Source organism: Mytilus californianus, unplaced genomic scaffold (assembly GCF_021869535.1).
Source record: "Mytilus californianus isolate M0D057914Y unplaced genomic scaffold, xbMytCali1.0.p SCAF_41, whole genome shotgun sequence".
Classification (NCBI taxonomy): Eukaryota; Metazoa; Mollusca; class Bivalvia; order Mytilida; family Mytilidae; genus Mytilus; species Mytilus californianus.
In genome coordinates, this window is record NW_026262692.1 from 465,580 (window position 1) to 493,476 (window position 27,897).

Sequence of the window (27,897 nt, forward strand, 5' to 3'; positions counted from 1 at the left end):
ACGAGTTAAATATGTGTTTGAAATCAATCAGATAAATTTGCCAATTTTTGTATAATGTTTCATTGATGTAATAAAATGCTATGTAATAAAGACAAGCTATCAAGTTTTCTTTATATCATTTATTTGTATATATGGTATATTATAACTACACACCTTAAAAAGCAAAACAAGAGTTATCTTTCTTAAATCGTAAAATGTGCTTCCAAAAATGTCTTTCTATAAGACTTGTCCTTCACTTTTTAAAGGGGTTATCCATAATTATTAACACTTTCAAAAGTTTTTTTGAATAATTTTCTTTTTTACTCCTTCATCCTATCCACTGACATTATTTTAAGCAATTTTATATCAAATGTTTTAAAAGATGCTTTAGTAGAATAGAAGACAGCATAAAATATAACAAAAATAAATGTGGATAGTGTCCACATGTGGACACAGATGATGCCCCCGCTTGCATATCATATAGTTATAAAGGGACATATAAAGAACGGTAAAAGTGACACTACCCAAATTTGAACTTGATCTGAGTTTTGTGGTAATAAGCATTGTGTGTAAGTCTCATAACATTTGGTTGAGGCTAACTTAAGTAGAGAACAGAAACTAAAAATTCAGCAATTTTTCTATTTTTAATGACGCATAACTCTAGAACGGTTGTGTATAAGTTTTACAACATTTGGTTGAGACAAACTAAAAAATTTAGCAATTTTTATGTTTATAATGGGACATAACTCTAGAATGGTAAAAGTGTTGCCACCTAATTTCGTACTTAATCTGTATTATGTAGTAATTAGCATTGTGTATAAGTTTCATAACATTTGGTTGAGGCAAACTCAAGTTAGAGAACTGAAACAAAAAAAATGTACTTGATCTTTACTGAGTTTTGTTGGTATGAATATTGTGTATAGGTTTCACAATGTTTGGCTGGGGAAAACTTCAGTTACAGAATGGAAACTAAAAAATTTTGCAATCTTTCTATTTATAAAGGGGCATAACTCAATAATGGTTAAAGTGACACTACCCAAATTCAACTTGATCTGTGTTTTATCAGTGGTAGTCAAAATTAAACATTGCATTGTATAAAGCATTGATTGTAGTTGATTCAACTATAATCATGGTCAAAGGAAGATAACTCCAATTTTAAAAATATATTATATAAACTTGATATTTAGAAGAAAATAAAAATTTTGCAATTTTTCCTTTTATAAAGGGGCATAACTCTAGATCGGTTAAAGTGACACCACCAAAATTCAAACTTGATCTGTGTTTTGTGGTAATAAGCATTGTGTATAAGTTTCATAACATTTGGTTGAGGCAAACTTAAGTTAGAGAACGGAAACTAAAAATTTTGCAATATTTCCTTTTATAAAGGGGCATAACTCTAGATCGGTTAAAGTGACGCCACCAAAATTCAAACTTGATCTGTGTTTTGTGGTAATAAGCATTGTGTATAAGTTTCATAACATTTGGTTGAGGCAAACTCAAGTTAGAGAACGGAAACCAATTTCGGGACGTACGTACGTACAGACGGACAAGGGTAAAACTTAATGCCCCCTCCGGTACGGCGGGGGCATAAAAATCAGTTTAAATCACTGAATAGAACCCAACCAATGGAATATGTTTTATATGCTTAGCATTGTTCCACCTGTCAAATACTACTAAAATCATGAATCATAAGAAAATTTTACTTTCAACAGTAAAATAAATTAAATTTAATGGAGCATCACTAGAATCAAGTCCTACAATTTTCCTGGAACAAGATATCTAGATGCTTATACAATCACACTCCCATAATCAATATCTATCATAATCTATTCTTCAGGTATGGAAAATCAATGCACTTCTCCTGAACATAAAAACTCATTCACAATTCAAGGAAGATAACTCTGAGCAGTCGACAAAAATAAAACACACTAATAACTTAACAAGTATTCATTAACAATCACCATAGTAACAAGCATCTTAAACATATTTCCCATACTATTTATCAGAAAATAAAATATAATGTCAAGTTAAAGGTCAAGGTCATTATCCATCACAATCACATCATAAATAACTTTATCTTTTTATAAAGTCTTGGCAAATTTTTTTTTGACTCACACATGTTACAAGCCCAAAACTTAATCTTTCATAAAATGTCTTTAATTTTGAATGGCTTTTATAGCCAATTATACAGTATGGGTTTTTCTCATTGTACGGTTGTCTATAATTGCTTACATCCACTTCCTTTGAACTTTAGTGGATAGTTGACACAATGGCAATCATACCACATCTCCAAAATTATATTTTGGGAGGCCTCTTTTCATGAAAATTTTATATTGGGAGGCCTCTTTTAATGAAAATTTTATATTGGGAGGCCTCTATTCATGAAAATTTTATATTGGGAGGCCTCTTTTCATGAACATTTTATATTTTAATGAAAATTTTATATTGGGAGGCCTCTCCTCATGACAATTTTATATTGGGAGGCCTCTATTCATGAAAATTTTATATTGGGAGGCCTCTCTTCATGACAATTTTATATTGGGAGGCCTCTCTTCATGACAATTTTATATTGGGAGGCCTCTATTCATGAAAATTTTATATTGGGAGGCCTCTTTTCATGAAAATTTTATATTTTAATGAAAATTTTATATTGGGAGGCCTCTCCTCATGACAATTTTATATTGGGAGGCCTCTATTCATGAAAATTTTATATTGGGAGGCCTCTCTTCATGACAATTTTATATTGGGAGGCCTCTCTTCATGACAATTTTATATTGGGAGGCCTCTCTTCATGACAATTTTATATTGGGAGGCCTCTTTTAATGAAAATTTTATATTGGGAGGCCTCTACTCATGAAAATTTTATATTGGGAGGCCTCTACTCATGAAAATTTTATATTGGGAGGCCTCTACTCATGAAAATTTTCTATTGGGAGGCCTCTTTTCATGACAATTTTATATTGGGAGGCCTCTCTTCATGACAATTTTATATTGGGAGGCCTCTCTTCATGACAATTTTATATTAGGAGGCCTCTCTTCATGACAATTTTATATTGGGAGGCCTCTTTTAATGAAAATTTTATATTGGGAGGCCTCATATCCTGAAAATTTTATATTGGGAGGCCTCTTTTCATGAACATTTTCACGGACTATAAGGCCTGGGCTTGTGTTTAATCGAAAAGACTTTTTTATTGAGTCAAACAATTTACTGCAACCTTCTTTATCAGTTCTGAAATATGGAGTTCACATTCCTATCAGAGAGTTTTAACATCAATTACCAACAACCAGTATATAAAATCTTGTCATGGTTTAGAGACCGCCACACTCTACATAATAACTACTTATCACATCTTTAACCTTTTACCTAAGAAAGCCTTGTTAGGTTACATCTATAACAAATATCAAAGTCTTTCAACAAAAATTACCGATCAAAACCTTAATTTGATATTTAGTTCAGTTACTGTTTATCTTATTTGGTGTACACAAACCAAATCCTCCATTTCAACAAAAAGATTGTCCAATGGTATTTACTTTCCAAAGAGAGTAAATTTATAAATTTTCTGTATGTAGATTTATACTTTTCTTTTAAGATACAAACATTTTCATTCGTTTATTTTTTTGGGTGAAAATATAGTTACAATATTTTTACAAAACGTTTAATAATCAAGTGTTAGAAAATTAGATACACCCTCATGAATGACTTCTTGTGACAATGTCCTTGACCTTTATTACTTAACCTTGACCTCTATAGATCAATATAAAAAGAATACATATACATATAATAAATATTTCTGACAATAACTTTATCATTCTCATAAAATAAATAAATATAATTAAAACTCAATAAAATCAACAAATATTCACTCAGTCATTCCTGTAAGTTTGACAACCATTCAACAAAAATTCTAGGAAAACTAAAAATAGATCTTCATCATCTTTTTGGAGAGAACTTTGGGTTTTGTGGTCCTTCTGTAAAAGATCGAAGTTCGTAGTTTGCGACCCTGGGATCAAATTCAAATTTGTCTCTGGCAAAGATGAGCCTAATATCTGTGTGGAGATAAATCTTTCCAGATCTACTGCTGGCAAATCTGTAAAATAGAAAGTATGAATCAAGGTCAAAGTTCACAATAGATATACTCGACTAGGAAAAGCATAATTTTCAAGGTCAAAGTTCACACCAGATCTACTGCTGGCAAAACTGTAAAATAGAAAGTGTGAATCAAGGTCAAAGTTCACAATAGATATACTCGACTAGGAAAAGCATAATATTCAAGGTCAAAGTTCACACCAGATCTACTGCTGGCAAATCTGTAAAATAGAAAGTATAAATCAAGGTCAAAGTTCAGACTAGATATACTCAACTAAGAAAACCATAATACTCCAGGTCTAAGTTAAAACTAAATAAACTAGACTATGAGAAGCATAATACTCAAGGTCAAAGTTCATACATGATAAACATAATACTGTGAATTCATTTATTTTCGTGGGTACCAATTGTCGGGGATTGAGGAAAAACTTATATATTATACAATTACTGTCTTTTGATGAGGAAAATATGTGGTTTTATTGACTTTTGAAAAACTGATATTCACTGAGGCCAGCGGCCGAAGTGAATATCAGTTTTTCAAAAGTCAATTAAACCACATATTTACCGAAACAAAAGACAGTAATTGTTTTATTCCATATTCCGAGAGAGTACTAAGAGAAATGTATATAATGACAATCATTTACCAAAACCAATTGTACATCAAACGATTTTAACATAACGTAAAAACATGCGACGTTTTGGGCGGTGAATATACTTTTTCCGCAGGTGAATATGCCTATTTACTCAAAATCCAATTCATATAGAAAAACCTACTAAGGTTCTATCAAAATGGAATAATCGTGGATATTTGATTTAATGATTTTGCCACAGTCTACATACAAGCCTATAGAAAATTTGTACTTTGTTGAACATTTAAATTCTTGGTTCATATATACCCATGAAATCCACGATAATTGGTATCACACAAATAATAATGAATCCACAGTATTATGGATTTACAAATATTTGTTGGATATCAATTGTGTGGATATTGTGGGACGGGGGATACATCAAATTTTGATACTTGTCGATTTCAAAGTTTTACTTACTTTTGAAAGGAGTAGATAATGAAAACACAAAATAAGATACCCTGGAAATCATTTTTTTTTCTTATGAAATTATTCAAAAATCACCATTTAAGGGCAATAACTCCTTTAAGACATAATCTGATAAGTTTAGCGGAAAAACAAAGTAAGTAGAATTTGACACGTTCTTGGAATTTCAGAACCAGTCAGGACAATTAATGTATTTCGCCCTCATGTTCCATTTATAGCATGGTGGCCATACATGTACTAGTTGATTGACAAGAACAATACAAACTTTATATTAGATACCCTAAGGATCATTCAGCACAAGTTTTGTTAAGTTTGGTAAAATGGTTTTAGATAGGACCATGTGGGATTAAAAATCCAGTAAAGTCTGAAAAATTTAACATAGGGGTAAACAAAACATCCTAGAATTCGTTCATGTACAAATAATTCAGGGGATCTTAAATAACTGATATTGCAGTACCCAGTACATATCATTCAAGTCTTTTGTTTTTTGTCTGTAAATATCCAGTTCATAAAAGTGTGAACCATGAAGTTTGATCTCTTAGTTTGGGAAAACATGACTTATCTATTAGTTGTATTTAGGCTGTTGGTGTTTTCTTGTTTGTATTGATTAACATTTTTCGTGTTAGGGCATTTTATAGTTGACTATACGGTATGGGTTTTCTTCATTGTGGATGGACTTCCCATACCTTCAGTAGCATACAAGTACGTCATTTGGTCTCTGGTGAATAGTTGTCTCAATGACGATCACATCACACCTTATTTTTATATGAGAGTTTAGGTTGCAACTCCCTCATGCAAAATTGACCGTAAACAGTTTTAGCTTTATTGTTTTGGCCCGTTAGATTAATCTTACAAATATCCCATAATGCATTTTACCTGAGATGTATAAGATAACGTAGAAAAGTTGGTTCTGTACTGTTTGTGTCTGCAGGCATGTAGACTGTCCTTTGTCTCAGAAACGTTTGACAGTTAGCTGGCATGTCACTCATATCATACATAACAACAAACATCTTAACGACCGTCTTGTTTGGATTGAACAAAGTCTAAAAAGAAAATATAATATAATATAAAAGGGATAGATAGTGTTAAACTAAAGTGCATGCAACAAAAATAACTTTAATCAGAGTTTGTAAATAAAAAAACTTTACAGTATGGGTTTTTCTCATTGTTGAAGGCAGTATGGTTGCCTTTAATTGCTTACATCCACTTCATTTGAACTTTGGTGGATAGTTGTCTCAATGGCAATCATCCCACATCTCCTTATTTTTATATTTACTTATTTGTACAGCTATGGCAAAGTCTATTTTTGCTACAGGAAACTGCAAAAATGTTTATTAACAGATAGATGCATTATATTCCTTTCTAAAATCAGTATTGTAAATTCATTGTTTTAAATTAGTTATCCAGGGCCAGGTTACTATACAATTTGGGTTATGCTCATTGTTGAAGGTAGTGCCCTGTAAGTTTTTACATTCATTTCCTGCAGTCTTTGTTGGATTGTTGTCTAATTGGCTGTCGTACCATATTGCCTCATTTTAATGATATTGGCAGCTAATATGAATCAGAAATTACTGTGCGTATTGCTGTGTGTTCGTTTATTCTACATTGGCTAGAGGTATAGGGGGAGGGTTGAGATCTCACAAAACATGTTTAACTCGCTGCATTTTAGCACCTGTCCCAAGTCAGGAGCCTCTGGCCTTTGTTAGTCTTGTATGTTTTTTAATTTTAGTTCATTTATATGTTTTGGAGTTTAGTGTGATGTCCATTTTCATTGAACTAGTACACATTTTAGTTTATGGGCATGCAGCTGAAGCCCGCCTCCAGGTGCGGGATTTTCTTGCTGTGTTGAAGACCCAATGGTGGCCTTCGACTGTTTTCTGCACTTTGGTCGGGTTGTTGTCTCTTTGATACATTCCCTATTTCCATTCTCAATTTTATGGAATAAACATGTTTGACAGTGAAGAAACATTAAAATTGGCAGCAATTATGAATTTTTAGTACACCCCAGCATAAGTCAGCAAAACTTCAACACACAATTTTAGAAAAATTCCTTTAAAGTTTTATATTTTCCTTTCAATCAGTCAAAGATATCACTTAATCATGACGTTAATGGATAATTCATCCATGTACCGGTAATAAAATTTCAAAAATATAAGGATACGAATCCCCCGCTCAAGCTTTGCAACGAAAATGGGACGGAAGGACAGACGGAAAGACGGAAGGACGGATGGTCAAGGGTTACACTTAGTGCCCCTGTCGCCTACAGCAGGGGCATAAAAAATGTCTTTTAGAAGCAAAGACCTGTACTGTTAAATCAAATGAAATGTCAAAATCACTGAACTAGTTAATATCTGAAATGTTTATATCACATAAATAAGTGATCATAAAATCTCATGTTTTAAGTAGTATCCCTGACTCTCAATTTCACAAATTTTATTGTTCCGAAATCCTACACCTTGTCAAGTTGTTACTGTGAATTTATCAGTATTCGTCGGATACTAATGTTCTTTGATGTAGTGGAACCACTTATTTAAGTGTTTAAAGATATACAAAGTATTTTTTTTAAATGTCAACTTTGGCAAAACCATGAAATCTAATATCAATGAAATACATTTCCTCTATCAATGAAAATTTGTAACAACAAAAATAACTGAGTCCACTTTAACAGATCTTATAAACTTACAACTTGTACCGTTCCACAGGTTGGTATCTTATAGCCTTTCTTTCCAAGGGATTCTAGGTTAATGTGACCCTGAAAAACAAATATACAATTAGGTTGGGATCTTTCCCAGGGATTCTAGGTTAATGTGACCCTGAAAAACATACACACAATTAGGTTGGGATCTTTCCAAGGGATTCTAGGTTAATGTGACCCTGAAAAACAAACATACAATTAGGTTGGAATCTTTCCAAGGGATTCTAGGTCAATGTGACTCTGAAAAACAAATATACAATAAGGTTGGGATCTTGTAGCCTTTCTTTCCCGGGGATTCCAGGTTAATGTGACCCTGAAAAACAAACACACAATTAGGTTGGGATCTTTCCAAGGGATTCTAGGTTAATGTGACCCTGAAAAACAAATATACAATTAGGTTGGGATCTTTCCAAGGGATTCTAGGTTAATGTGACCCTGAAAAACAAACACACAATTAGGTTGGGATCTTTCCAAGGGATTCTAGGTTAATGTGACCCTGAAAAACAAACATACAATTAGGTTGGGATCTTTCCAAGGGATTCTAGGTTAATGTGACCCTGAAAAACAAATATACAATAAGGTTGGGATCTTGTAGCCTTTCTTTCCCGGGGATTCCAGGTTAATGTGACCCTGAAAAACAAACACACAATTAGGTTGGGATCTTTCCAAGGGATTCTAGGTTAATGTGACCCTGAAAAACAAATATACAATAAGGTTAGGATCTTGTAGCCTTTCTTTCCCGGGGATTCCAGGTTAATGTGACCCCGAAAAACAAACACACAATTAGGTTGGGATCTTTCCCAGGGATACTAAGTTAATGTGACCCTGAAAAACAAACATACAATTAGGTTTGGATTTTATATCCCTTCTTTCCAATGGATTCTACGTTAATGTGACCCTGAAAAACAAACACACAATTAGGTTTTGATTTTATATCCTTTCTTTCCAAGGGATTCTACGTTAATGTGACCCTGAAAAATAATATTCAATTAGGTTGGAATCTTACATATTATCTTTCCTATTGTGATCCTGAAAAAAAACCAACTAATAACCTGTGATGAGTTTTTATTTTCTATTAGACCATGTAAAAGACCCTGATTTGGGGACTATAACTGCAAATGCACACCTGACTTCAATGCGTAGTATTTCTTAATACCACTATATGTTAATATGTTCAGGAGTTTTGTGAATAAAAAACCTTGAAAATGTTGATTTGTGCATGGTTTTAACAGAATTTTTCATCAATATTCCTATCAGATTTGTCATTTCATTCTTATATCCGAAAATTGTTAACACGACAAATTTACATTAAACATATGGGAATACGATTACAATAGCAGATATCTGATTAAATAGGTGGAGTCTATTGTTCTACAACTACGAAAATAAAATACAAATTTATTCATATACTCAAGGTAATTTATTTATGTGTAGATTACAAAAGAACTAAGGAAAAAGAGAGGCGAAAGATACCAAAGGGACATTCAAACTCATAAACTTGTGGAAAATAAACTGACAACGCCATGGCTAAAAAAGAAAAAGACCAACAATAGTACACAAAACACAACATAGAAAACTAAAGACTGAGCAACACGAACCCAACCAAAAACTGGGGGTGATCTCAGGTGCTCTGGAAGGGTAAGCAAATCCTGCTCCACATGTGGCACCCACTGAAACTGGTAATGTACTTACTAAATATGGTGAGGGAGCGTTGTCGTCAGACAACTGGAAGAAGTAAGCTGTAACTGGTAATGTACATACAAGAAATGGCGAGAGAGCGTTGTTGTTGGACAACTGGAAGAAATACGCTGTAACTGGTAATGTACTTACTAAATATGGCAAGTGAGCATTGTCGTCAGACAACTGGAAGAAATACGCTGTAACTGATAATGTACTTACTAAATATGGCGAGGGAGCGTTGTCGTCAGACAACTAGAAGAAATACGCTGTAACTGGTAATGTACTTACTAAATATGGTGAGGGAGCATTGTCGTCAGACAACTGGAAGAAGTATGCTGTAACTGGCAGTGTGATATGTTTTGGACAGAAGCTTCCACCAGCACCGATCTCTGCGGTAAATCCTTCAACCACTCCTATTGGTTCTATTCTTCCATTCAACACAGATTCCTGAAATTAGGACATATATTATATTTATGTACTGTTAATATCAAAATTTTTAGATGTTTTTATCATTACGAAAAATGCAATTAGGTTTATCACTAAGAAGAGTCCTTGAGTCCTGGACTCATGAAAATAATAATGATAAAAAATAAAAAATAAATAATTATAAATAAGCTTTATTAAAAGTCCGCATAGTATATATAAACAAGGACATAAAAAAAGCTCTATTGAGCTTTTAACCTACATATGTATTGACTATAAATCATTTTCTGCATTGGTGAGTCCAAACATGAATCAAAAACATACAAATTTGGCATCAGCTGAGTCAAGATATCATCATTTGGCAGAAAAAGTTATAAAATTCACCTAAATTTAATGTAATTTTGAATTCCTTGCTTTTTTGTCATGGAGACTTAAATAATATATCATAGCATAAAACATATTTTTTTCTGTCACTGCTGGACTCACCATGGCCAAAAATGTTGAGCAAAATGACTCGCCTAAAAAATCTTTGGTGAAAACACTGGCAATAGGAAAGGTTTTACCAAATAAAAACTCACATTGTACATGTTGTAAATTTTGACAGAAATATTGTAATGTAGATTTCCTGACTATTTTCAATAATAAAGCTCACTACTATAAGTTTAACACCTTGCTAATTGATTATCCTTAAAAAAAGCCATCTTGTATAAACAGTTATGTTTTGATTGCATATCGATCAATACTGTTATCATGTTGAATTAATGAAACAAACCGGATTTGACAGGTAATATTTAATGTAATTAAGAGTATTGGGACTGCATAATTAGACCGGAATTCAGAATACACATGGTCCGGTTTACAGGGGGTATTTTTACAAGGACTTTGAAGGGGGAAAAATGGGACTCAAATTTTCAGCCGGAATGGACAGGAAACTGGTTTATTTCAGGATCCGGTTTACCCAGGTTTGACTGTACTACTACATAAAGCAATCACTGGGATTTTAAAATGAATGTAAAATTTCATTAACTAAGATGTTATAAATTCAGAATTTAATGCATGCTTCATACGTGCCAACTTTTTCAATCTCACTAGGTCTTCTTCCCACCGGCAGTAAAACCCTTGTCAAAGTGGGGCGTCCATTTGGCTGTGCGGGATGTATCAAGTACGCAACCACGTACAGTCAGAATGGGGACGTTAAATCTGATGCCTTGTGTAGAGAGCGTGTCACGCTCTTTGCACGTTAAGAACCCTTGCAACAACTCTTTGAGGGATCTGTAGGTGGCCTTTTGCAAGGCTAAATATCTGTCCCTATCCAATATATCCTCATTTTCCCGTGGAAGTCCAAATTTCCCCGACCTGCAACCCAGTTGACCTCCATTACCGGACCTACCTATTGTATTTATCGTAATTTGTTCTCGTCCTGAACATGCATGCAATATTTGTCACTGGACATTAAGCAACCAACAATCAATCAATAACTAGTGGATAATAAGTACAAGAGGACTTAATAAATCATTTTTACATGTCAAAAGTCTGAATCGCTTTTATTCTTAATGAAACCACATTTCTAGTTTTTTTTATATACTGTGTCAAAAGAGAAAATAATTGATGTCGCAAATCTACGGTAATAGTCTCTCTATAAAAATCATGTTTAGCTAACAACAATCAATCAATCTCTTTGTTCTTGTGCTTTTAAGTTTTTCTTGTTTCCAAATCTCTGTATTTTCATTTTATTAGCCAATTGTGAACTTTTGAAAAATCAAAGTGCTTGTTAGCATTGAAGGGTAAAGATTGCTTTAATTTATCAGTGGGAAGTAAAATTAAATATTGCATTGTATAAAGCATTGGTTGTGTTGATTCAACTAGAATTCGGGACAAAGGAAGATAACTCCAATTTTTAAAGAGGACATCATGGATATTTTTAGAACAGATATTAGATTCCTTCACCTTGCAAAAGTTATGTAATTTTCTTGGTAAGTATAACATCATTTTGTGACTTGAATATATGAGTGTTTATTTCATTGATAAATTTCTGGAAATGTTCATGGATAAGATGTATAGAATATTATGATCAATGCACTATATTATGTGTATCTCAAAAGTAGTGATAATCCTTGGAAGATTTAGATATCAAGTCAGTACCATAGGGTTTTGATTGCATTACCCAATAAAAAATATTGTTTAAACTAATTAATCTATAATAATTAGGTCAATCTGTGTGACACCAAGTTGAGTCCTGGTCAGTCACAACAAACTATTTACAATCGCAAATCATGATAGCTAAGTATTGTCTTGAATTTTTACCTCGAAATTTCCCAGAAGGCAATTGGTTGAAGCCGGTGCACTTGTACTAAGAACTTTCTGAGATTCTTCACGGTCAGTCGAGCTCTCAGACTGTAGTGCTAATTTTGAGCAGGATAAAGCACTGCAAAGATTCAAACAAATTTAATAACTTTAACAATAGCTTTAAATGTTAAAACACACATTGTAAATGAAGATGACACTTTTTTTAAAATTTGTGTATCTGAGAAACAGACCTAATCACCAAAAACTTTAAGTTGATCACTGATTTGTGAAAAATGAGGTCAAGGTCAGATGAAACCTGTCACAAGGACATGCACACCTTACAAATATTCTTTATAATCAACAGAATTGAGCTTTGACTACTAGTATCTGAGAAATCACTTGCATTTCAAAAATTCATCAGAGTTGGAATGTCTCTAACCCGAATAATTCAGTCCCTCCCCGTGATCGACTCTCCCACTCGCGAGGGCCTGAACTCTTTATACGATAAAAACGCGTCACAAATCCAGGATTTTGATTGGTGCTCTCTGTAAGAGAGAGCCAATCAGCTAATAGCTAAATGTTATCGAGATAGGTAAATTCCGAGCTAATTCCGAATGATTTTTTGACGATTTTTCATTGACTAGGCCTTCAGGCGTTAATGTAGCCATCGTAGAGCAGTGGAATATAACGACTGAATTATTCGGGTTAGAATGTCTCAGTCCCCCCAAAAAAATGAAAATTTAAAAGGTTGCAGTTTGTATTTTTCATCAGTTATAAATATGAGTTTACTTTAAACATGTTAAATATGATAAACAAAAACACAAATATCACAAAAAAATAATATTTAGTTCAAATTATTAAAGTTTGACACAATTAAGTCTAAATTGTCAACAATATTAACTACTGAACCACTTCCTGCTAGTTCATAATTGACTTTTTTATGTTGTAAGGAGCCTGTAGTTTAGGAGTTGACGTTTGTTGCTGTATATCATATTTGTTTTAAGTTCATTGTTTTGTACATAAATCAAGCTGTTAGTTTTCTTGTTTGAATTGTTTTACATTTGTCATTTCGGGGCATTTCAAAGCTTACACTGCGGTATGGGTTTTGCTAATTGTTAAAGGCCGTACGGTGACCTATAGTTAACTTCTATGTCATTTGGTCTCTTGTGGAGTGTTGTCTCATTGGCAATTATACCACATCTTATTTTGATATTGATATCCTTGGTTTTCAAATTTCGGGTTTGAGCATTCATGATGAATCCCTCATACCAAATCTATTAAGTCTTATTTTCATAATGTAGAGTACTTTTGAAAGCGTTCTTAAAAAGTTTTTTTATATTGTATACTGAGGATTCATTATTATTCGTTGGATACCAATTTTTCGTGGATTTCATGTGTACAGGCAAATCACGAAATCAAATGTTCAACGAACTACAAATTTTCCATAGGCATGTATGCAGACATCAGCAAAAACCACGAAATTAAATATCCACGACCATATAAGTTTTCCTCAATCCACAAAATTTGATACCCACGAAAATAAATGAATCCACAGTACCTTTATTTCTAGTGTTTTTACATTAACTTACTTTTTGATAGCTTTGGTACTGATAAGAGTATTGTCGTAATCAAATCTGCCACCTGATGACTTTCTCTTTGTTGGTGCCTGTAAAATTCAAAGTAGATTTTATTTGCCTTATATCATGAAACTTATGAAATGTTATAGATACTGCTATTAATAATGTATTGTTAAAGACCAATGAATGAAATAAGACTTGTCAGTTTTCCTGACAAAGGTCAATGGTACTCGCCAGCTTCCTGTCATAACCTTTTTGTATTGTTGGGTTGCTACCATACCTCCTTTTGTTCATATCCATTTTAAAATCATTGAAATATACTGGACCTAGTAGAGGGTTTGGATGGGTGGATCTTCATTTTTGTCGACCCTGCGACTTTTGTCGCAAAAGCGAGACATAGCGATCCTACATTCCGTCGGCGGCGGCGTCCACAAATATATACTCTGTGGTTAAAGTTTTTCAAATTTTAATAACTTTCTTAAACTATCCTGGATTTGTACCAAACTTGGACAGAAGCTTGTTTATGATCAAAAGCTAGTATCTAGAAGGAAATTTTGTAAAAATTTATTTCCTTTTTTTCCTTATATTACTTATAAATGGACTTAGTTTTATTCCAGTTAATATTACATACAGTCTGCAGTTAAAGTTTTTAAAACATTTATTAGATTCATAAACCTTCTTGGATTTTTACCAAACTTGAACAGAACTTCTTACAATCAAAAGATAGTAATATCTAGAGGACAATTTTTAATAATTTTTCCCCCATTTTTGTTGAGCCTGCGACTGACTAACAGCAAAAGTAGGCGAGACACTGGGTTCCGAGGAACCCTTACGAATTTTTAATAGTTTTGGCCATTTTGTCCTATTCTTTTATTTTTTAGCCAAATCTTTTTCTATTCTTGTTTTTTTGGCCCATTTCTCTGTATTCTTGATCCATTATTCTCTATTCTCTAGACCCATTCAAACCCTCCTATTCTCTAAACCCCATCCAGTCCCCCTAGTAAATAGAACTATTTAAACCCCCTGACATACTAAAATGAATACCTACCAGAGAACACCAAATGTTTATCTAAGATTATATGTATGTATGTGTTACAATAATTCTTATTGGAGCAAAACTAGTTGGATGTCTTTAAGGGACACTTATTTTTTTTACCATGGACACCAAATAAAAATTTATAGTTGAAAGTTGTGAATATACTCCATTTTTTCACAATGAATAGCTACATTGATTACATTTGGTTAAAAGCATTGAACAGACAGCATTTGTAACCATGGATACCTACCAGACTAGACCTTGTTGGAAGCCCTGTTGCTGTGTTACAGTGAATACTTACCAGACTAGACCATGTTGGAAGCCCTGTTGCTGTATTACAGTGAATACCTACTTGACTAGACCTTGTTGGAAGCCCTGTTGCTGTGTTACAGTGAATTCCTACCGAACTAGACCTTGTTGGAAGCCCTGTTGCTGTGTTACAGTGAATACCTACCGGACTAGACCTTGTTGGAAGCCCTGTTGCTGTGTTACAGTGAATACCTACCGGACTAGACCTTGTTGGAAGCCCTGTTGCTGTGTTACAGTGAATATCTACCGGACTAGACCTTGTTGGAAGCCCTGTTGCTGTGTTACAGTGAATACCTATTGAACTAGACCTTGTTGGAAGCCCTGTTGCTGTGTTACAGTGAATACCTACTGGACTAGACCTTGTTGGAAGCCCTGTTGCTGTGTTACAGTGAATACCTACCAGACTAGACCTTTGTTGGAAGCCCTGTTGCTGTGTTACAGTGACATACCGGACTAGACCTTGCTGGAAGCCCTGTTGCTGTGTTAGAGTGAATACCTACCGGACTAGACCTTGTTGGATGCCCTGTAGCTGTGTTACAGTGAATACCTATCGGACTAGACCTTGTTGGAAGCCCTGTTGCTGTGTTACCCTGGATACCTACCAGACGAAACATTGTTGGAAGCCCTGTTGCTGTGTTACCATGGATACCTACCGGACTAGACCTTGTTGGAAGCCCTGTTGCTGTGTTACCATGGATACCTACCGGACTAGACCTTGTTGGAAGCCCTGTTGCTGTGCTGAACATCATACTGGAACTCTTCCCCAGATTTTTCTGGAATATCATGATTTCTTCTTGGTTTGGCATAGAAATATCTTCAGGCTGTAAAACAAAAAGACTTCGGACTAAAACCTTTAGATTATTTCATGTTTATTCTATGACTCAAAGAACAAAGAAATGTAATTTCATTAATGGGATCTAATTGTCTTAAGAGATAGTACAAATATTTTGGTCAGTGGCTCAATTTTTATAAATGTATCTATTTTATTCACAGTTAGATTTTCTTGTGTAAAACTGGATGCCACGATATAGCCAAGAGTACTGAAAGTGGTAAAAAATCCCAACAATTATCAAATCTTGTGTAATAACAGAAACATTTTTCTCCATAAAATTACTATTCATGCTATTTGTGTACTTGAATTAGTTTTTTTTCTTTCTATGAATTTTTTTCATTTGAAAGTATGTTTTGACCTGACCTTGACAATCAAAGTCTGTTATTGACCTGACCTTGACAATAAAGTATGCTATTGACCTGACCTGGATATTTAGCAGACAAAGTTTTAAATGACTTACTCGTCCCATTTTGTTGAGTTCCTTGGTCATTAAATGTTTACACAATGACTTCCCTAGCGCTAATTTATCTTCTTTCTTCTTTTCTAATGTTCCAGAGCTATTCTGTACCATCCCTACACATTTATTATCAGAAAGATGTAGCTTGGCTATTTCCTCTTCTAATGAATCATTTAAGTCTCCGTCTCTATTTGAGGTAGGTTTCACATCATTCATTGATGGCAATGCATTATGGGTAAATTGTTTTTCATTTGTAAAATGATTGGCATTACATTCTGAAAGACTATTGGTTGGAGTAGAATTATCACTTGATTCATCGTCTGTGAATGACAAGCCATTCGGAGACCCGTCATGTGATCTGCAACCATGGTGACCATCATGTGATCTACTACCATGGTGTCCATCACTAACAAGAGATAGAGATAGTTTTTCAAAATCTGGTCCAGGTTCAGAAAGACTTTTAAATAAACATTTGGTCACAGTTTCTCGACTACGAGATTCTGACTGAGGTGTATCACATTTGTCTGTAATATCTCGACTAGATTTTTGTACCGGTAACTTTATACTTTCATTATCTAATATCTGCCTGATCTTTTGAGTTTCCTGTTTTTTGTGGAATGTTGTAGAATTTACATTTGTATTTCCTCCACTATCACGATTTATCTCCTTTTCAGATATCATCCCGTCTTCAATGTCTGTAACAGGAATCAGTTTTTCAACTAGAGTAACATCCCTTTGATTATCAATTTTATCACAACTTGTATTCCCATCACTAACCTCAATGTCATTTAAATGTTCACCTATGAAGAATTTACATTTGGTTAGAGGTATTGAACCAATACTGTCATGGATGACCTTCTCAGGTACACGGTGAGAAAGACTAGCGAGGTAGGACTCTAATTCCTCTGAATGAAGTGGTTTCATAAGATCTGACAAATCAGAATACATAATCTTATCTTCCACATTCTCTGCAAGGTCACTGAGGTCAATCTTACGTTTTTTATAAGTTGTATTCAGACTTTTAGAATTAGTTGTGAACAAGACTTTAGGGCTAGGAAGACGTTTAATCAGTGTATCTGGATCAGTAAAATGTTTGGAATGTGTATCTTCTTTAAATGAAAGTGGTTTGTCCTTGAGACTCTCCTTCAAAAGTTTTTTTGCATAACAAAAATGTGAAGCACCCTGGGATTGGTTACTACTAGCACCGGGGCAGACTGTTTGCATAGAAATGTTTGACTCTTTCTTGAGATCTGTTCCCATGGCAACTGAGGTGTTACAACTTCTATCCTCTTCATTTGTTTTCAATTTTCTTCCAGACGGAGGTTTGTGATAAAACAATTTTTGATCGGGTACAACTTGTCCTACACTTGATTGCTGACCTAAATTTAGCCTTGGCATTGATTCTGTACTTCCATCATCGTCATCAGATACTTTAGGAGATTTAGGTCGTGATGGCAGATACAAATTATCCTCTGATTTGTCAGACTTTTTGTTCTTAGTTTTGTCTGATTGGTCAGATTTTTTACTTCTATCTGATTGGTCAGATTTGGTATGTCCGTTATCAGATTGGTCAGATTTTGTGCGTCTTTGATTTGACTGGTCAGATTTTTTACGTCTGTGATGACTCTCCAATGACTTTAAGCTATACTGATCTAATCCTAAAGACTTTGAAGAGTGAGGTCTCTCAGATGCAGGCTCGTTTGTTGAAGTTCTATGTGAGGATCTTCCTTTCATAAACTTCTCCTGTTTCTTTTGTCGATCTTTACCACATTCTATACAAGTTAGGTGTGGCATATCCTGAGGGCGTGGCAGTGATGCCACAGACACTTTCATTGTGGCATGTGTCATGTCTGATTGTGGAAAATGATGAACAACTGGAATGACTTTAAAGCTGTAATTCACAGTCTCTCCTGGGGCATACAACCTAGAAATATATAGTTACCATGGTTACAGATACAAGTTATTCAGCCACAATATTTTGAGCCATGTTAAATCATTAATGTGAAATTAAAACATATAAAGAAAGCTATATAAATTTCATGCATCTGAAGATCTTTTCTGGCATTTATCTTCATCAGGAACACTCATAGCAGAATATTTGAAAGTCAAGGATATATAAAAACCAAAACTGTTGAAGAGCTACACATGTATATCACAAAATGACCTTAAAAAAGGTCAAATCCATCTAAGGTCAACTTTGTCTAAGGGAGTTGAAACCTTATTTCAACAAGCATTCTGAGAGTATTGCATGGCAATACATAGTCCCCTCCCGGGTAAAAATTCATTATACTGGAACAAAATGCTAACTTGTTATATAACTTGCCATGGTGTAAACATAAAGTAAATATCATGTCAATATCTTCAAGCATGACTAAAAACAGTGTGGAAAACTGATTATATGAGTGAATTTTTCAAGTCCAAGGACTATAACTCTGCACAAAATTATTAGACAGAAACAAAAATTTGAACTTGATCTGTAACTTGTCATGATAAAACTATATACCAATTATCAATCAATATCGTATAAGCATGATGAAAAAAACATTAGATATGATTAATAGTTCTCTAAAATTAGATATGATGTAATACAGTGTATATCTATTTTCAAATTATAATCAAATATAATTAATAGTTCCAAATATTTTTTCTTTCAAACTAATATAGATTTGTAACTTATCTATAAAATGTCAACAACTTTTATCTACACAATGTAATTTATTGAAATATATACATAATAAAAATAGATTATTATCTAATTTAAGGATTTCTCTTCATAATTTTTTTTTATATATATAGCATTCAAAAAATTATTTTATACTAAATAACTAACAAACCTGCCAAAAAATTCTTCAAATAATTGAACAAAGAATGTCTTTTAAAAAATTAGTTATCTCCCTTTGTACAGAAATATGGTTTAACATAGTACTCTTACATTAGATATGGTCCAGAGTTATGGTCCATAACTCTAGATTAAATCATCAGGCCGGAACAAAATTTGAACTTGATCTACAACTTGTCATGATAAAACTATATGCCAAATATCAAATCAATATCTTCAAGAATGAAGGAAAAAAGTGTGGAAAGCTGATTTGCAGGACTGACAGAAGGACTGACAGATGGACAGACAGACAGACGGACGGAGTGCAAACCTAAAGTCCCCTTCGACTTCGTCGATAGGGGACTAAAAAGGTGATGATATCTTGACATATGCACAATTTTATAAGGCATATGATTCCATACAGCTGCCCAGTGCTGTAAATTAAGAAATTTTTGTGTGCATTTACTATTGTGATAGTCATACAATGAACATGCTTTCTGATATTTGAAAATTTTTCTAACATATTTATTATTTCTATAATTGACAAAATTCTTTAACCTGAAATTTTCTTTCAGCAAAAAGTCTTTTGATCATTTATTTCTGCACAATCTAGCTAAAAGTTGAAAGGAAACGATTTAGAATAAATCCTAATGACGTTTAAGTAGGAGTGGTGATTGCTAAAAACGTAACTGTTCCAAAATGATGTTTTGTGCATTATACCTGTAAATATCTTCAAAAGGGAGACAACCAATACTATACCTGTAAATAACTTCAAAAGGGAGACAACCTATACTGGTAATCATCCAGGAACTGAGCTGTGAAAAATGTAGATAAGATCTGATGGCCTGGAGTAGAAATCTTCCTGTAACACAACCAGATTCGGTCTTCTCCATTCTATAAATAGAAATAATAATATTTACTGTGCGAATATGATAGCTATCAATCAAAGATTGCTTTTTGTAGAAGTATCAACCAATATAGGAATACTATGAGTTATTTTTTCTCTACCAGAAGTTGATGAAGGACAGTGGAAGTTGCACATAATTGAAACTTTATGATACTTCCAGGAATCTGCATTGATTGATTGTTGCTGTTTCATATAAAAATAAGAAATTAACAACTATAGGTCACCATACGGCCTTCAACAATGAGTAAAACTCATACCGCATAGTCAGCTACAAAAGGCCCCGAAATGACAAATGTAAAACTATTTAAACAAGAACACCACTTTCAGCACTATTGACTATTTCATGCATCCACTTTTTATTGGTGGAGGAAGATGGAGTGCCTGCAGGAAAACTTGCAATCCTAGTCAACCTTGGGGTTGAACACACCACACACATTCTGTCACTAGGGGAACCTACATGGACTTGAATGAAAACTGTCTAAAGGTGTTTCAAAATAACTATCTCTTGCCAACAATAATAAAGAATTAATTATGTTAAACTTGTTTCAACAATTTGCAATATTAATACAGAACACCATATATATAGTATCTACTGTATATTAACTGTGATACATGTATACTGGGGATTTGTTTATTTTCATGGCAGGGGTTAAAAAATCCACTAGCCCGACGCCCGGGACTAGACTTTTACACTTCGGGCAATTAAAACTTGTAACCGAATATGCCCGACGGACTAGTAACAAACAATTCTTGGCATTTCCAAAATAGTAAGTGGAAAATCCCCTCATCACTATTCTATCTTAGCCAATCAGATTCAATTACATACGTCATCCGGGATTCCAAGAATTTGAACCGATTTTGTACATGTTTTAAAAATAGAACAACTAACTCTGGGTGGACTGGTATCATGTATTGATCGCAATTCACGTACTTTCAATATCAATTTCTCAGTACAGGGGGTATTGTACATTGCTTATGCCGAGATTTTCAATTAATGGTACTTGGGTGTATGATGTAATGATCGATATTGACCTGTCTTGTCGGACAGCTGTTAATTTGAGCTTGAAACCATGCACAAATTATTTCTAAACATTTAAGTACGGCCACCACAGGAACTTTGTCAGTTTCAAAACGAAAAACGGTAGATGAAGGGGGTAATGAGGCTGAAAATTTATCCCAAAAAATGCCAAATACGACCAGGAAAAGCGGAAAAAAACATTTATAGTGTCATGGACAGAAAGATTCCCCATGGGCAAGGTCGACTGTTACTGATGATAAACAAGAGATGATGTTTTGTGAATATTGCCGTTATTTTCCCGATCACGCTGATAAAAAGTCTGCTTTGTATGTGGGAACAACAAATATACGTATTGAACCACTGGTTTAACATGACAATATCAATGAACATGTTTTCTGTGCCCGAAAATATTTAACAACCCATAGTACAAGGGATATCCAAAAAGATGTCTTGAGATCCTTGTTATAATTAATAAAACAAAAATTTATTTGATTTATTTCATCAAATACTGTGTATAATGCCGCATTCAAAACAAGGGACACCCACTCTAAATTTGAAAGGTATACTCGGGCTAGCAGGTCAGTTTTGATGGGCTAGCAGCTCTTTCAACAGGGCTAGTAAAACCCTGCTACCAATAAGTCCTGGGCTAGTGAGCTGTAACTATTTTTTTTAACCCCTGCATGGGTACTAGTTTTTTTTGGATTATGGAAAAATTATATTTTCATGGATACTTTATTTTGTGGTTTTGAAAAATTCTGCATGCAAGGCCAGATAAATTTTGCATTAAGTTGAACACTTATATTTCGTGGCTTAACTAATACACATGCTGTAGCAGTTTTCTGAGAGGTGCTGTGGATTAATTTGTTTTCGTGGGTACTGATTTTCATGGATTGAGAATGACTTGCCTTTTTGTGGATATTTGATTCTATGGTTTTGTCCAAGTCTGCATACAAGTCTATAGAAAATTCCTTATTCCTTGAACATTAAAGTTCATTGTTCTCCTGTACCAGCAAGATCCACAAACATGACAATAAACTGCTTCGCTGAGCGCAGCTGGATACGCCCGCAGAGGTCCAACCTTGAACAGTTGGGGCAAAAATGGACACAATATTCAAGCTTGATACAGGTCTGAATTTGGATTGTAATTAAATATTTGACATATTACAGGTTTCTGAATAAATGTAGTCAAAGAACTTGAAATTGGTTATATGAATTGAATTTATATTCAATTAAAGATTTCTTGCTGTTGTGCAATACACTGTGCTGTTGCACAATACTTAGTAAATCTGTTGTCAGACTATAAACAAATAAAGTTCAATTAATTCTCAATGTCATATTAGAAATTTATGAAAATCAAAAGGGAGCTTACATCAATAGATATAAACAATTCACCAAAGTTTCATGAGAATTGCTGAAAGCATTTTTGAGTTATTGTCCGAAAACTGGAAAACTCCCTCTTTTTTAATGAATAAAAACCCCATAACTCAGAAATGTAAAATGTAAAATTTATAAAATTCTAAAGGGAGTTTACATCAATAGATATAAACAATTCACCATAGTTTCATAAGAACTGCTGAAAGCATTTTTGAGTTTTTGTCCAAAAACTGGAAAATCACCCTTTTTTATGAATAAAACCCTGTAACTCGGAAACGTAAAATCTAAAATTTATAAAAATCGAAAGGGAGCTCATGTCAATAGATATAAACAATTCACCACAATTTCTTGCAAGTTGGTGAAAGCATTCTTGAGTTATTGTCCGAAAACTGGAAAATCCCCCTTTTTTTAATGAATAAAACCCCACAACTCAGAAAAGTAAAATTTAAAATTTATAAAACACGAAAGGGAGCTCACGTCAATAGATATAAACAATTCACCAAAGTTTTAAGCAAATTGGTTAAAGCGTTTTTGAGTTAATGTCCGACATGTTGACGACAGACGGACGGACAGATGGACGTACAACGGTATACCATAATACGTCCCGTAAACGGGCGTATAAAAATTGGTATCTCACCAATAATATTCAATCCAGTTTTTCAGAAAGAATCACAGACAACAACAAAATGCATAAAATTCACTACCAAGAGAATTTTTAACTGAATCACCTAATGCGTAATGCTGTAGTTTTTTAATTTGTCTCATTTGTGTTTTGTTCTTTCAATTGTAATCAAAAATTCTCCTTTTCATACATTTAGATTATATGGTTTACTGCACATTGATATTGTAAAATATCAGCTGCGAGCCACAAGTGAGCAGGTTGATATACATGATATAGGAGAAAAAAGGACGATAATACCTATTATTTCTCCTTTGTTTTGGTTTTAACAGTGTAAATACCTTTTAGAGATTATCTGTACATCCCATCTTTCCAACAACATTGCTGTATCTTGGCAAGATACAGTGGCTCCCTCTACTGTTGAAGCTTCCAGCTGACCATGATCACATTTTGGGAGTAGTAAAACATCCACTCGCATTGGAATTTTGTTTCTACACATCATCAGCATTTGTTTCCTGAGCTGGTCTGCTTTTCGACACTGAAATGATCAAAATATTTATAAAGGTAGAATTGACCTGGTTGACCATGCTGGAGATCAACCTAGCTTAACTCTCTGGTGATAAACTTAGAGAAACAATCTGGTGAAAAACCTAGTTAAACATACTAGTGCTACCCTAGTTATGCTTAGAGAGCATCATGATCCTTGTACATTGGTCAGTTGGGGATTTCACAGGTGGCTTATTGCAAAGGAAAATTTCACCTCGTTTCATTTAGAAGGAACTCATGAAAGAGGACATTTTATAAACACATAACAAACATTAAATGTTAGTTATGGGTATATCAAGAGTGTCGTCTGAATACAGCTTTGGAAAATGAGGCTGTACGTGCAGGTTATGATCTTTTAATGGGAGGAACTGTCGGAAGTGGTTTTGTCTTTGAAAGTATCTTTGATCCTGTTGGAATTTATGATTTCAGTAACAGTTTAACTGTTTTTACAGAATTTGCAATGGTTTTGGAGAATAACAAGGATATATTATTTTATCATATAAAACAAATATGCGCAGTCTAAAACAATTAACATATATACCAAAAATTTGTATATTCCAGCTGCTAATAAATAAGAGATGTGGTGTGATTGCCAATGATACAAATATCCACCAAAGATCACAAGACCAGGATGTAAATAACTATAAGGCTCTAGTCTTCAACAATGAGCAAAATCCATATTGTATATATAGTAAGCTATAAACAACTGAATTGCAGTCTTCTTTATTGGGGCAGGAATTTAAAGAATGTGAAGGGTAAAAAATGTTTGAGAGTGCTCAACCCTCCAATAACCTAACCTAACCTTGAACAGTGGAGCACAACATAAGAACAAACTATATCAACATGTACAAAAAGGCTTGACTCATCCCCTAACCTAGGACAGTGGTGTACGAGCACAACATAAGAACAAACTATATCAACATGTACAATAAAGAGCTGTGCCATGAGCGCATGATACGCCCGTTGATTAAAGTTCCGTAACTCCTAAATATCATATAAAAAAAACTAAGGAGGTTATTTTAATAGATATAAAAAAGCCACCAAAGTTTAATGAAAACTGTTCAAAGCACTTTGGAGTAATTGTCCGCAAACTTGAAAATCCCCCCTTTTTTATGAATAAAATACCATAACTTGGAAACGTAAAACCTAAAATTCATAAAAATCTAAAGGGAGCTTACGTCAATAGATATAAACAATTCACCAAAGTTTCACAAAAACCGCTCAAAGCATATTTCAGTTATTGTCAGAAAACTGGAAAATCCCCCTTTTTTAATGAATAAAACCCCTTATCTCGGAAACGTCAAATCTAAAATTTATAAAAATGGAAAGGGAGCTCACGGATGGACATACGGGCGTATAAAAAGGCTTGACTTATCCCCTAACCTAGGATAGTGGTGTACAAGCACAACATAAGAACAAACAATATTCAGACATTTTTCCATTTTTAAAGGGACAGTGAGAGTGACTCCACCAAAAAAAAAGACATTGTGTATAAGTTTCATTACATTTGGTTGAGTTAAGCTAAAGTTAAAGAAAGGAAACCAATTTTGGGACGTACGTATGTTTAATGCTAAAACTTAATGCCCACGTCTCTGAGCAGCAGGGGCATAAAAAGACAACATAATTCACAATCACAATACATTAACTTGACTAAGTCTTACCTGCTCTCTATGTCTATCACATCTGTGACTCTCATCAAGGCTAGGGCAATGTGGACCTTCAACTCTCCTCTTTGGAGATAGATCTGGTATCCTGCCTTCAGTAATCAACATTCCCATATCAACAAACAAATCAATCGGGTCACAAACACAGTCTTCCATGTCTTCCGATGCTAAAAATAGAAACATAAATATTCTCTTATTCAATCCAAATTTACCAATATTGCTATATTTATCCTATTACACATGTAAATATAATGGGTCTTGGTTGTCCCATAAATGTGCTTTTAAAACTCTTAACCATACTTACATGAATGAACCTCTTTATGGGGCCCTTTATAGCTTGCTGTTCGGTGTGAGCCAAGGCTCTGTGTTGAAGGCCGTACTTTGATCTTTAATTGTTTACTATTTACACATTGTGACTTGGATGGATAGTTGTCTCATTGGCACTCATACCACATCTTCTTATTTATACTTAAACATTTCTATCGATCAAGATATAAACAAGAATATGTGTCCTTAAGACACCATGCCCCGCTCACAATATCACATTTCCATGTTCAGTGTTTCAAGTTAATATGACCAGGAACTACCTAAAACCAAAACTGAACCCTATCAAGTTTCCATGCTCAGTCAACAGTCTTCAACAATGAGGAGTATAGACAAATGTCTAAACAAACTTTTTTATTATAAATTAGGCCGTTAGTTTTCTCGTATGAATTGTTTCACAAATTTCATGTTGAGCCTTTTATAGCAGACTATCTGTTATAGATTTTTCTCATTGTTGAAGGCTGTACAGTTGCCTATAATTGCTTACATCCACTTCATTTGAACTCTGGTGGATTTTTTGTTTCATTGGCAATCACACCACACCTACTTATTTTAATTTTGGTGTTTAATGCAGATCTTAGACATGTTAGATAGTCGCTGTTATGTCTGGAATTATTCACAACTATTAGTACTTTGCCTTCTCAAAAACATGAAATATAATGTGAAGACACTTGTCTCTAATTGAAGCCTGTTTGTTGACTTTGAGATGTATTTTGATTTTTTGTATGTAATAGTTCATTTAATTTTTTATATAACTGACTTTGATTTTAGATTTTATAATTTCTGTAAAGTTATTTCACCTGAGGTTGATCATTGTTGTCCTTGTGTTATGTTTTGCTCGGTTGTTAATCTTGTAATAACACTTGAACTCCTTTTATTCATTTAGTCACTGTCCTAATTACATGAAATTAGGAAAATTATCAAAGTAGGAAGGTCTCGTGTCTCATTGAAAAAGCTGAAACCAGGGTAGTAAGCATGATGATGTTTGAAGATGATTTTAATCATATACAGTCATATGCTTCCAAGTTTGAACCTTATAAACAGTTTTTATGTTATCTATAAACGACAATATCATCGAAAAACAGTAAGTTTTTTCCCAAATTGCACTGATTTAAAGCTTGACTTTACTTCTTTCAGTTCCTCCTACATCAAGGGTCATGTTGTATCAAAGTTTTGACATTAGAATCAAGATCAGAATTGAAGCAACACAACTACATGCATGTCCTGGAGACTTAAACATGAATTAATCCAAGGAACCAACTTTTTTGAGCACTCCTCTGAATTCAGCCATTCTGTTCCTCCATCTAAGAAGAGTAGCAGATTCATTCAAAGTTTTTGGGGTGATAGAAAATTCTGAAATCTTTGTCAAAAATAAATCATCAAATAGATCTGAAAACTAAATCAACAAAAAAAACCTGACTACCAGACAACATGTTAAATACACATGATATAAGACCATTCTTTTGTTATTAGAATCTACTCTGTGTTTATTAAGTATGTATGTTTAGTCCCAGTGGATACCACAATTAATACATTTTCAGAATTTAATTTACTTATCCAACTCTAAATTCAGAATTTTTTCTCTTTTTCTCTCACCTGTTTTTTGTTCAATGACATTGTTGATTAAGAAATATTAATCAGGATACAGCCATGAGATGATGATGTAAACAAAGAGTTCTAATTATAGTACAAAATAACTTGAGTTGTCATGTAGTTAACTGACTCATGTAGACATTTGAGTCACAATTTTTTAAATCACAGAAAAACAGGGTCCTGTGAAAATAAATGTGTTCTTTTGTTTTTCATCAGATTATATTTTGAAACCATGTTGTTTTCCTCTTCAAACATATACTAGCTGGAATAGGAAAAAAATCTGTTCACGGTTGATTGGTTTTAATTGCTGTAAAAACAGCTGTTTTGTACGGACCCATTTGTTATGCAGGAAATGACGACCCTCCTAGGGTTGGGCTACAAACCTTTCTCTGGCTTCATTTTCCGCCTTATCACCAATAAACCTTAATCATCTCATAGCTTTATTCTTGATTTCCTTATCTGCATAAAAACGGGTCTTAAATTCATCTAGATTTTCGATATTTTGAGGGTTTTTGACGTGTTTCGTCCGAGACATCTGTTGTGTTTACTTCGTCCGGAGGTCACGTGAACATTTTTCCGTAAACATTAAGAAATATAACTTGATACAAAAAAATAACG

General features: G+C 33.8%; 1 protein-coding gene across 5 annotated transcripts; it reads right to left on the reverse strand.

Annotated features, from left to right (window-relative positions):
- Nucleotides 1–99: 99 nt before the first annotated feature.
- On the reverse strand, nucleotides 100–27,897 carry LOC127699801 (protein FAM214A-like). 5 transcript variants are annotated; one of them, XM_052203155.1, is made up of 12 exons: nucleotides 27,663–27,891; nucleotides 25,360–25,529; nucleotides 23,494–23,690; nucleotides 19,994–20,128; nucleotides 16,420–18,340; nucleotides 15,832–15,948; nucleotides 13,795–13,871; nucleotides 12,224–12,344; nucleotides 9,785–9,943; nucleotides 7,805–7,873; nucleotides 5,998–6,164; nucleotides 100–4,067 (listed from the first exon to the last, which is right to left on the reverse strand). In XM_052203155.1, exons 1-12 carry the CDS (start codon nucleotides 27,676–27,678, stop codon nucleotides 3,911–3,913), a joined length of 3,306 nt encoding a protein of 1,101 aa, XP_052059115.1. In that variant the 5' UTR covers nucleotides 27,679–27,891; the 3' UTR covers nucleotides 100–3,910. The 5 variants fall into 5 exon arrangements, with proteins under 5 accessions (XP_052059115.1, XP_052059117.1, XP_052059118.1 ...); XM_052203157.1 differs by lacking the exons at nucleotides 100–4,067; nucleotides 5,998–6,164; nucleotides 7,805–7,873 and adding an exon at nucleotides 8,127–8,190 and having other exon boundaries at nucleotides 27,663–27,897; XM_052203158.1 differs by lacking the exons at nucleotides 100–4,067; nucleotides 5,998–6,164; nucleotides 7,805–7,873 and adding an exon at nucleotides 8,198–8,251 and having other exon boundaries at nucleotides 27,663–27,897.